The 12,655-nt window shown below is 36.5% G+C and overlaps 1 protein-coding gene across 6 annotated transcripts in view; it reads right to left on the bottom strand.

The window, feature by feature from the left end:
* The window catches only part of PCNX1 (pecanex 1), a 189,021-nt gene that overhangs the window by 44,691 nt on the left and 131,675 nt on the right, over window positions 1-12,655 (bottom strand). For all 6 annotated transcript variants that reach the window (XM_015097153.3, XM_027971972.2, XM_027971971.2 and 3 more), the window contains 4 exons: window positions 10,555-10,663; window positions 9,411-9,540; window positions 6,150-6,208; window positions 3,974-4,189 (listed from right to left, as the gene is read on the bottom strand). In XM_015097153.3, the coding sequence (XP_014952639.3) occupies window positions 3,974-4,189; window positions 6,150-6,208; window positions 9,411-9,540; window positions 10,555-10,663 (514 nt within the window). The remainder of the gene's footprint in view (window positions 1-3,973; window positions 4,190-6,149; window positions 6,209-9,410; window positions 9,541-10,554; window positions 10,664-12,655) is intronic.

The following is a 12,655-nucleotide window of genomic DNA, read 5'->3' as shown; positions in this document are numbered from 1 at the left end:
ATTTAATCTGTAAATTCCTTACGTGATACAAGGACTACAGAGGGATTATAGCTAATTTTAAAGCTATATATTAAAGTTGAAAAGCGAGTGAAGTTGCTTAGTTGTGTCCGACTCTTTGGGATGCCATGAACTGTAGCCTACCAGGTTCCTCTGTCCATGAGATTTTCCAGGCAAGAAGGAAATGGCAACCTACTGGAGTGGGTTGCCATTTCCTTCTCCAGGATATATTAAAGTTACATTATAACAAAAATAAGTGGGATGTTATAATACATTTTTTATTTTAAACAGAACATATACAACATGTATATTTGAAAAACTACTCTGAGAAAAAAAGATGTCATGAAATTTAGCCCCACTTGGTGGTGGTGGTGGTGGTGTATGACGAATGATAAGACTGAAGAGGTAAGCTTGGCCAAGCTAATGACCTATACTGTTTAGTACTCCAGTTCAGTTCAGTCGCTCAGTCGTGTCCAACTCTTTGTGATCCCATGAACCACTGCATGCCAGCCCTCCCTGTCCATCACCTACTCCCTGAGTCCACCCAAACCCATGTCCATTGTGTCGGTGACGCCATCCAACCATCTAATCCTCTGTTGTCCCCTTCTCCTCCTGCCCTCAATTTTTCCCAACATCAGGGCCTTTTCAAATGAGTCAGCTCTCTGCATCAGGTGGCCAAAATACGGGAGTTGCAGCTTCAACATCAGTCCTTCCAATGAACACCCAGGACTGATCTCCTTTAGGATGGACTGGCTGGATCTCCTTGCAGTCCAAGCGACTCTCAAGAGCCTTCTCCAACATCACAGTTCAAAAGCATCAATTCTTCGGTGCTCAGCTTTCTTCACAGTCCAACTCTCACATCCATACATGACCACTGGAAAAACCATAGCCTTGACTAGATGGACCTTTGTTGGCAAAGTGATGTCTCTGCTTTTGAATATGCTGTCTAGGTTGGTCATAACTTTCCTTCCAAGGAGTAAGCATCTTTTAATTTCATGGCTGCAATCACCATCTGCAGTGATGTTGGAGCCCAGAAAAACAGTCAGCCACTGTTTCCACTGTTTCCCCATCTATTTCCCATGAAGTGATGGGACTAGATGCCATGATCTTCGTTTTCTGAATGTTAAGTTTTAAGCCACCTTTTTCACTCTCCTCTTTCAGTTTCATCAAGAGGCTCTTTAGTTCTTCCTCACTTTCCGCCATAAGGGTGGTATCATCTGGATATCTGAGGTTATTGATATTTCTCCCGGCAATCTTAATTCCAGCTTGTGTTTCCTCCAGTCCAGTGTTTCTCATGATGTACTCTACCTATAACTTAAATAAGTAGGGTGACAATATATAGCCTTGATGTACTCCTTTTCCTATTTGGAACCAGTTTGTTGTTCCATGTCCAGTTCTAACTGTTGCTTCCTGACTTGCATACAGGTTTTTCAAGAGGCAGGTCAGGTGTGCTGTGAGAGGTGCTGGATATACGATGATAAATGAAGCAGATAGGATTCCTGTCCTTGAGGAGTTTATAATCTACAGCAAAGGTTTACAAAATACAGCCCTGGGCCAAATTCAAGCTAACAGTGGTTTTGGTATTTTTAAAAGGTTGTTTAACAGAAAAATAAAAGAACATGCAACAGAGAACGTGCATGGCTATAAAAGCCTACACTATTAACTGTCTTGGCTCTTTCCAGAAAAAATCTGCCAACCCCTGGGCTACAGAAGAAATAAACTAAAAACAAATAAACACAAACAAGTATAAAATTAGAATTCTGACAGTTATTCTAATTATTAAAGATAATTAAGGAACTAGAGGTGGAAGATTGGTGGGAGGAGAGGAGATGGCTGGTACTTTCTGGGCAAAAGGAGAGTGATAAGAAGGTCTTAGTAAAGAATTCAGCATAGCTAGGACACTGAAGGAAGGCCGGTGTGGCTAGAGTGGATGAGAAGGGTGCTAATAAAGCAAGCTGGAGAAGCTGGGAGAGGACAGATCTTGCAGCTGCTGTAAGGAGGTTGAATTCTACTTTAAACGCAATAAAAAACCACTGAAAATTTTAACCATGGAAAGGACATAACTGAATTCGCCTTAAGAAAAAGAATCACTATGGCTGAATGAAGAATTACAGGGTGCCCTGGCTACTGAAACTCAACATGAGTTCAGAAAATAACACGGGGCTTCCCTGGTGGCTCAGATGGTAAAGAATCTGCCTGTCATGTGGGAGATCTGGGTTTGATCCCTGGGTGCTCAGATGGTAAAGAATCTGCCTGTCATGTGGGAGATCTGGGTTTGATCCCTGGGTCAGGGAGATCCCCTGGAGAAGGGAATGGCTACCCACTCCAGTATTTTGGCCTGGAGAATTCGATGGAAAGAGAAGCCTGACAGGCTACATTTTAGGGGGTTGCAAAGGGCTGGACATGACTGAATGACTAACATTTTCATTTTCAGAAAGTTAATGAGTACTACATTCCCAAACTGATTTGAGTTTAAAAACAAAAAACATGAGAGTTTGGATGTAAAAGATTTATCCAAAATTTTATTTGAATCTATTTGGTACCAGAGAATAAGGTTGGGAGAGTGAAATTTTGGATCTATTTTTGATTTGGAGCATTTCTGACCAATCTGATGGAATGAGCAGTAAGAAGGACTCCTTTCCAATTCACACACACAGAAATGCTGGATAAAATAGCCTCCCCACAAAATATTTGTCAAAGAAAGAGTTAAAAAGCAAAGGTGAAATCTTCAGGTGCCAGCAATTTTAAAAGAAAGTGAAGTTACAGCAAGTGGTATCTGTAGTGGTTAGGGGGTGCCAACTTTTGGATAAGACCAATTGCATTCAATTTGAACAGCAGTGGGTCAAGATCCTAGAAGAGACAGAATTAAGGTCCTAAGCTTCTGATGGAGAGTCAGGAACAAATCATAAGACAACAGGACATTTTGAAAAAGAGAGAGAGAATGGATTACAAATAAATAGCAAACATTAACATTTACTACCCTGAGAGTTATACAAGTAAAATCTTATTTCTGATGAATGGAGTAACTTTAGAAAAGCACTTGCTTCATTAACAAAGATATTACATGAAAAAGGCACAAACTTTCTGATTCAATACTATGGCAAAAATAAAGCTATAAGGTATAGGTCTAATTTGATCCTCTATTTAGACAAATGCTTTATTTCCTGTTTCAAGTTAAAAACACCTATGGTACTTCTTAGAATAGATCAAAACACTGCTTGAATGCTTTCTCTAAGAACTTTCCAGTCCAAATGTTCGCTAGGTTGGATACATGTGCACTAATAGGACTCCTTCAATTCCTATGAAATAAGTTTTCATTTCTGCTTAAAAGACATTCACTTTATAGCAGTTGATAAAGTCAAGCCCATATGTTTCTGAATGCACAATCTTCTGTGTAAAAATAGCTTCATTTGTTCGTATACAAAATTGTTGAGGGCTGGCGGGAGAAGAGGGAGTAACTTATTGGATGTGAGGTTGTATTTGGGGATGATGAAAATGCTTTGGAACTAGACAGAGATGATGGTTGTACAATATCATGAATGTACTTAAACGCCACTGATTTGTTCACTTTAAAATCGATGTTATGTGAATTTCATCTCGATTAAAAAAACTGTTGCAGACAATGGCATGGCAACCATATGAAAGCAACTCAGCTAATCTCTGCCTCTAATGAACATATGCAGCTAATCACAAAGAGACAAACAAGAGGGCAAGCACAGAACAGAATTCACTATCATCAGGGAAACAAGTGTATTTACACCCTATAGATACTACCTTTACATACCGAGCATATTACAAAAAACTGTTCTTCTCTGAATGTGAAATTTGGAAAAAAGCTAGTAATTAGTCTTTAATAGCTTTTCTCCTTCCACAATTCCAAAGGCTAAAGATCTTATAACTTCCTATTGGAGATGTAAACACTTAAAACTTAGATGTCACAGGAGTACATTATAGAAATTAAAGGTTAATATCTTACCTCTGAATTCAAGTCCCCGCAGCTGGAAAGTCACCAGCCCATTTCCAATCTCTATAAGGTGGACTAACGCATTGAGGTAGTCAGAGGCAAGAATGAAACAGTCCCCAGTACTATAGTTTCCCCACCGTCCTAGGAGCAAATCACCACACAGACTGTGTTGTAGGGATCGGGTTAAATGCTCATAAAAGATGGAATTCAGATTGTTGTCATCTGATCCTATAAGAAGGGATTAAAAAATGTTAAATTATTTTAAGTCCCCTTTATATCTACAAGTAAGATTGTTACAAGTATTATAACTAATTTCCAGTTAGGGTTATATCTATATTTCTTTAACGAGGAGGACAATATTTAGATATCCTTAGACTTTCTACATAAAAATGAAATAAACGACAATGGGAAAATTTCTTAGAGTTAGAAGTCATATAACCTCTCTAAATCTCTGGTTCCCATCCATAAAATGTAAGAATTGGATTAGATAAGATCTTAGATAAGATCTAAGGTCATTTCCTCCTCTTTAGCAGACCATGATCTTTTCTATCACTGCTCAATTAACTATGCCTTATAACTAAAACGATGTAAGAGAAATGAAAAAGATAAAAGCAATTTAAAACCACAACAAAAAGACATACTGATAAAAGTTTCTCAGTCATGTCCAACTCTGCAACCCATGGACTATACAGTCCGTGGAATTCTCTAGGCCAGAGTACTAGAGTGGGTAGCCTTTCCCTTCTCCAGGGGATCTTCCCAACCAGGGATCGAACCCAGGTCTCCTGCAATGCAGGCAAATTCTTGGCCAACTGAGCTATCAGGGAAGCCCAACAATGATAAAAGAAGGGAGTTAAGTAATATGAGATTTGGACAAACAAGACAGTCCAAAACAAAGAGAAGTTGGTCACTTAAAAACAAAACAAAAAACAACTGTATATTGAGATGTCTAATATTAGTTTAACAGAAATAAACCATATATATAGTAACAGCAACAAGAAACCAGAAAAATTCATTAGTTGTCCTTTAAGAAAAAAAAAATTACAATAAAACATCACCTAATAAATGAGATGAGTGTCTTCAAAAGTAGTGCATCCAAAGCAATAATCTGTAAATGGGTGCCCAAAGTATAGAACTAAAGAATGGCAAAATATACTAAGCTAAATGTTTATTTTAAACTCAGCTTAACTAAATAACAAAAAGGAAAGCCGAGGCTCAAACTTCAATAAAACAGTTGTATCTGATGCTCTGTCTGCTCATTATGAAAGTGCGAGTTATTACTTCAGGACATGGGTCTTTGTGATACACAGGAAGGCAACATCATTCCAAGCCCCTTCCAAGGACATATCAGAGTTGAGACAGCTGTTTCATCCACCAGAACATGATAAACACAGTCATTAATATCAAATAAGTAGTTCTCCTTAATCCAATTTTATAATTATGAATCAATCTGATTACTATAATTTAGTTTCTCAAGCAGAGTACTTGAGTCATCTGTGAGTCAATGAAAATAAATATTCCAGTCTATGGGGAGCTATATTTCTTTTAGTAGATTAATACACTGATATTCCAGTTGATACATTAATCTTTTATGGCTGGGACAATGAGACTCACTCTTTCTGTGCCAGAATACAGGTAATAGGTAGGCCCATAGGCCCAAAGTTTAGATAATGGTAATAATCTGTCTGTCTGTTCAGTCGCTCAGTCATGTAATGAGACCACCAAAATCTCACCCAATGAAGCCTTACCTTGAGTGGCTATTTGGCTCCTATAGACGACCTCTCTGTATACAATAAGCTAAATGAAATTACATTAACATTTATCTAAACATCTGGGGAGGCAGAGAAGCAAACTTATTAATAAGTAAAGTTCAGACTGCATATTCTTCAATGCCCCTCAGCAGTTTTACTTTCACCATGCTCTACTTTTTTAACCTGTGTAAGAACAACCTTTGAATGGCAGTTTTTATGCTTATCAGCATTCTTAAAATACATTTTATAAAGGATGAGTATATAAATTTTAGATACTCTAGTTCACATGCACTTTGCTAAAGTAAAACATAGCAAAGGATATTTAGTTAATAAAAAAATGACCTCTGGATGCCACAGAGGATTCCCAGTAAGTTGGCAGTGAAGAACAAATATAACAAATTCCTTAGACTTGCTTCTTTACTCAAAAATAGGGCTATTACCTGGATTTCTATCAAGCTGGGAAGCTAATCTGGTATTTGAATGATCCACTCGTTTTGTGCTGAAAAGGGCAAAACAAAACATCTTTAGCATGCTTTTTTATATTAAAGAAGCCTAATAATTAAAAGTGAGAAAACTATACAATACAGATGCAATAAATATTACCACTTTATGAAAATGTCTGAGAAAAATCTGTTCAGTAACATATTGATAAAGTTCCCCAATAGAACAATTTTAGGGTAAGGATTTAGTTTTTACTCTTCTACCTCTATCACACATAAACACAAATTCTTTCTTAGCTGATTTTTAACTGAACAGTGTATAGAAATACAGTAATGAGTTTAATGTAAAAAATTTTGATTAGGCTGAAAAAATGCACACTGTACAGTTCCTAAAAATACTCAGTGCATGGAACATTCCTTATAAAGGAAATATTAATGTCTGTGGGACAATGTTCATTAAAACAGCGGTTTCCAAAATGTGGTCCACAGGACCTGGAGCATGAGACTCAAGATCTTTTCAGGGAGTGTTCCAAATCAAAACCATTTTCATAATAGTACTGGACTGGCATTTGCTTTGTTTTTTTCCCCACCGTTGACAACTGTGCTGATGGTGCAAAAACAATGATGGATAAGATTGCTGATGCTCTAACGTGAATCAAAGCAGTGGCACCAAACTGTACTATTTTTCACTGCTACCTATGCACAAGAAAAAAACAAATAAAAATTCAGTTTCCCTTAAAAATGTCCTTAATGAAGCAATAAAAATATTAATTTCATTAAACTGCAGTCCCTCAGTACAGGTCTTTTTAATATCGTGTGTGACAAAATACACATGAAGCATTTCTGCTGCGCTCTGAAGTAGGATGACTATCTGAATGGAAAGCAGCTGAGTAGCTACGTGACTTGCAGACTGCACTAGCTTTTCTTCCCCGTGGATCACCATTTTCACTTGAACAAACTATGACTATTCACACTTGAGTATCTGACAGACATTTCTCAAGTGAAGAAAGTTAGTTTGACATTTCAAGGAAAATAACTGATAATTATACCTGATGCCAATAATAAAAATTCAAGATTTCAAGTAAATATTAGAATTTTAGAAAACTTTCATTTACCACCATGTGCTTGATAGTTTCCCAATACTTCAGTACTTCTGAGATTGGTGGTGATATGAATATATATATATATACACAATATTGTATAATGAAATAGCTCAAAATCTGGAAGAAATACATTACTTACTGAACTAGTATTGTCCAAATGATAAATAAAGATGTTATAAACATATGCATGGGTAAAAGATCCATTCACACTATAAGACATTATCAGTGACTTCTGATGTAATACAGCTCCCAAAATTCACTGATACAGTCTTAGATTCCACATTTCCACTAATCATTAGGAAACGACCATTTGTCGAAGGATCAAAGAAGAATACCCACAATTGTCTAAAAAGGATATTAAAATACTTTCTTTTCAAACTATATGTCTGTATGGGGCCAGATTTACTCTATATACTTGAACCAGAACAACATACTGCAACAACAGATTGAATGCAGAAGCAGGTAAGAGAATCCAGCTGTCTTTTATTAAGCCAGACATTAAAGGGATTTACAAAACTAAGAAAACAATGACACTCTTCTGACTTTTTTGGTGTGGAATGGGAAACAGTTATTCTTCATTAGAAAAAATGTCATTTATAGTAACATGTAATGAGTTTATTGTTATCTTTATATTAATAAACATTTAAAATTCTGAGTTTTGATTTATACTGGGCTTCCCTGATGGCTCAGTGGGTAAAGACTTAGCCTGCAATGCAGGAGACACAGGAGACATGGGTTCAATCCCTGGGTCAAGAAGATCCCCAGGAGAAGGAAATGGCAATCCACTGCAGCATTCTTGCTTGGAAACTGGCATGGATAGAGGAGACTGGCTGGCTTCAGTCTAAAGGGTTGCAAAGAGTCGGACATGACTGAGTGACTAAGCACAGCACATGCAGCATGTCGTACAATATTTGTGCATGGATGTGTGTGCTAAGTTGCTTCAACCATGTCTGACTCTTTGCAACTCCATGGACTGTATGTAGCCTGCCAGGTTCCTCTGTCCCTGAGATTCTCCAGGCAAGAATACTGGAGTGGACTGCCATGCCCTCCTCCAGGGGATCTTCCTGACCCAGGGATCGAATCCACGTCTCTTGCCTCCTGCACTGGCAGGCAGGTTCTTTACCACTGAGCCACCAGGGGTGTAACAGATAAAATATCTGCAACAAGAACTCTTTGGAGACTTCAATAACTTTAAGATTTTATGTGAAGGGGTTCTGAGATCAAAAAAGTTTAATAACTGCTGCCACGGAAGTTATTCTGAACTAAATTTAAGTTGGCCCAAAAGAAAACAAAGACATAAACAAACACTAAAATTCACCAAAAAGGGAAACACTATGTGTGGTTTTAGGTAGAAGACCAGAGAAGAAGTTTCACATCCATAAGCTAGTTCATTGTTCAAAAGTCAAGATTACCATTTTCACCTATTATATGTGCCAATGTGTGACACTGTGGAGAGAGAGGAATACAGTCATGGAGCTGGCCAGCTAAGTTATAAATTTGTACAAACTCTTTCTGAATCAATACATTAATATATATCATAAGTCTTTATAAAGTTTAAGGTCCATGATTCAGTATTTCTCCTTTAGATATTTTCTTATATTAAAAAAAAAAACAAGAACAAAATTTGGAAAGATTATATACGAAGATAGTTTCTAGGCATTATATGAAACATCTCATCTAAGGAACTAAGCTTCAATGGGGAAAACACTTTACGTACAAAGATGGTCACTTAAAAGTCTGTCCTCATGAAAAACTACAAATAATCTAGAAAACATTTAGTTCTAAAAACACCCTTCTTAGAAAACTATAAGATAACTAATTATGACTGCTATAATGAAGTAACATTGTGTAGCATAAAGTTTCAGAGTAAGATTAATATGAAACAATTCTAAGAAATAACATTAAAAGCAAACAGAAAATGAGTATATGTAACTAGGACTATGTTGTTAAATCTTAGGGGGAAAAAAAGGTAGAGAAAATTGACTGATTCTTCCAATTGTACACAATTTTGGAACTTTAAAATTCATAAAATTTCAAGTATTTCAATACAAAAAACTGATTAACCGAGAATAATTTACAATAATGTTGTCAATAGCTTTTCCTAGGGAAAAAAAAAAAAAAGATAAAAATTGGCTTTCAAAGATTTGTCTTTACTCACTTATAGTCTCTCTCCCAGAATTTCACAGGCCGAACATATGACGTGATGAATATTGCACTTCCCAAAAAGGGGTTCAGTGGAGTAGAAAAGAAGGCTGACACGGCAGCCTGGACAAACAACATGGCTGAATCTATGGGAAAACTGGTTAAGGATCTTAACATTTATCTAGTTATTACACACACACATGCATACATTCACCTCTCTCATAAACACACTGCAGTTACAGCAGTTAGAAAGATGAGGTTCATCAGACGAATACAGAAGAAAGTGTCCCTGGGCAATCTGAGGGGTAGAAGTAAAAAGACATGGCCAGGAATGTACAGCCCAGCATGATGCTGTGAAGGGAGCCAAATAAATATTTCCTAACGTGTGTTTGATAAAATTCCATGTACCACTCGGGTAGATATACCCAAACCATGCTCGGTTTTAAACTTCTACATGATAAAAATCAACATCTACATGGTCATTAACTTATATGCTTACTTAGAATGTACATTTAAGATGAGAACAGAAAATTTTGAACATAAAAGTTTTATTACCATATCATTTTGAAAAATGTTTTGAACCCTCATTCATTTATATGTATCTTTAAACACATTTTATATGTATTGAAAATTCATAGACTTTTAATACTCACATATATTAACATAAAATTTTTAATCAGCCTCACTTAATTATTAAACTTTAATACTGTCCTCATGCTCAGATGATCTGTGGACCACAGACGTTAATACAAATTAAACAATCAAAATCGGTACAGGTGTGGGTTCAAAAGATTATGAGTTTCTGATAGTTTATCATACAGTAACCTATACTCTGGAGTTCCCAGGTGGCTCTGGTGGTAAAGAACCTGCCTGTTAATGCAGGAGATGTAAGAGACATGGGTTTGATCCCTGGGTAGGGAAGATGCCCTGGAGGAGGGCATGGCAACCCACTCCAGTGTTCTTGCCTGGAGAATCCCTTGGATGGAGGAGCATGGGGGGCTATAGTCCATAGAGTCACAAAGAGTCAGACATGACTGAAGTGACTTAGCACGCATGCATGCACCCTATATTCTATGCCTGGGAAAAGTTATGCCTACAAACCAACATTCTCATCAAGGATATGACTGCCCTTTCTTATAACATTTTTATTAGAAGGATACGGGGCACTGCAAAAGGCTGAGCGAAAGCATGGAAAGCAGAACCCCATGTAATCTGCCATGGGGCAATATAAGTATACACAAACTGCAGCTTATAAAGGAGTTCCCAAAGCTGTAGGAGGAAAAAAACAATCAGTAAAAAGCTTATTATCAGACTTTTACAATAGAAAATGAAAAACTTCTAAAATTATTTTCTTCCTAACAAGGAAATAGCACTGAAATAAAAGAAATAGCCCTGCCAAAACACTGCACGTTTTTAAGTAAAGACAGTTAACTGACTTATGGATTTTTTTTTTAATTCTATGCTCTCTACTGGTTCTATTACAACTACAAACAAACAAACAAAAAAAAAGGTAGGAAATATAGATGTCTATAAAACTTAGGCAATAAATATATATATTTTTTATTCTAATACATTTCCGTCAAATTTTGGTGCTTCGGGAACTGAGCATGTTTTAAAGGCAATGTCAAAAGGAATTTGAAAGCAGCAGGAAGGGGATAAGTTGTAATACAGTTGTCACTGCCTATTTGCCTAAGAATTTTATTAGTGTGTATTAGGCATCTGTTCATAATCAGAACTGTTACTGCCAATGGAAACATAATGTACATTTCCATCTTATTTAAATTAGGATCTGTTTTGCTGTTGAATATGTCTTCAACACTGAAACAGAATATTGCGTTTGCCTAAGGTTGCCTCTGCATGGTAGGCAACGCAAGACCTCATTCTTAGAACAGATCCCAGAATCTCAAAAGCAAGACGTTCTGACTAACTCAGTGCCGTGATTCAGGCACCAAACACCTCAAATTTAAATTATTTAGCTGATTAACAAATGAACTTGTTTAATTTCTAAGTTAAAAAAGAAATCACAACCTCAACCAATCAGAAAATGCAGATGAACCCCTGCCTTCTTTGCCAAGAATCAAAACTGTGCTGACAATCCTCTGCACTAACATGATCGGGATGACAGGAAGACTTATCAGAAGCCATTACAACTGCTTAAAAACAGTGACTCAGAACACTCCTCCATCTCTAAATACAGACTGTACTCAAATTTGACTGTAATATTAAAGAAAAACGACATGGAAAGTGGCTGGTGAAACCATTTTCATATTTAGAGTAACTGTTTTCTTGAAATATTATTAAACTGATGGTATATCTTACAATGGTATCTTAAATATTCAATACTACGTGCTTAATATGACTGTTAAGTTCTATGAAGTAGCCATAGAAAACGCAAACTCCTTACCCTTTCTCTGTTTTGTTAACTAATGTAAGCATCTAGAATAGTTCTGGAATGTGCTATGCTCTCAAAAATAATCTGCCTCACAAATGAAAGTATTAAGAAAGTGCAAACTAATGTGAGTTAAGTGTCGTGACTATTTCAAGGATTGTTTAGTTTATATTTTACTCCAACTTTCACTTTTTTCCAACCCGTATAAGAAGATTCAATACAATTTCCAATCTAAATATTAAGTCTGTGAGTAATCACATGCTTTTTTAATTCAAACTAACTTTCTGGCTTCTTTCTTTGGTTAAACATGCTCACTAAAAGAGGAAATAAGTGATACAAATGTAAACAAATTAGTAATTGAGCAAATATAATACTGCAATATTTTAGAAGCTATTTAGCATGATACATAGTACAATATTTAGAAACTGACTACTACTAAAGCCTTGTTCAATTAATGGTTTTCCTTTGTACTGTCCCCATGCTAGGCCAGATCTCTATCAAATCTAAATTACTGTCACAATCTCTTAAGCTGTTCTCCATCCTTTTAGATTCTCTCTTCCCCAATTCATCCCAAATGTGGCTGACCAGGTTAACTTTTCTAAAACTGGGCTTTCATTGTGTTTTGTAGCTGCTCATATGCTTCAGCTCTCTGTTACCTATCAAATGGGATAATATATGTCAAAGTCCTTTGTATGTGGTCAGTGTTAAAACGAAATCTAAGCTCTATTTAATTTCAAATAATCTGCACAACTGAAGTCATTCAGAAAGGCAGTGTGGTTTAGCAAAAAGATTCTTGGAGGCAGAAGACGCAGGTTTTACCGTCTCATCTGTAGGACTAAAAGCACCTATCTGATGGGTGGAAAACAAATCTT

The sequence above is a fragment of the Ovis aries genome, chromosome 7 (genome assembly GCF_016772045.2).
Source record: "Ovis aries strain OAR_USU_Benz2616 breed Rambouillet chromosome 7, ARS-UI_Ramb_v3.0, whole genome shotgun sequence".
Lineage (NCBI taxonomy): Eukaryota > Metazoa > Chordata > Mammalia > Artiodactyla > Bovidae > Ovis > Ovis aries.
This window is presented reverse-complemented; position numbering and strand designations above follow the sequence as displayed.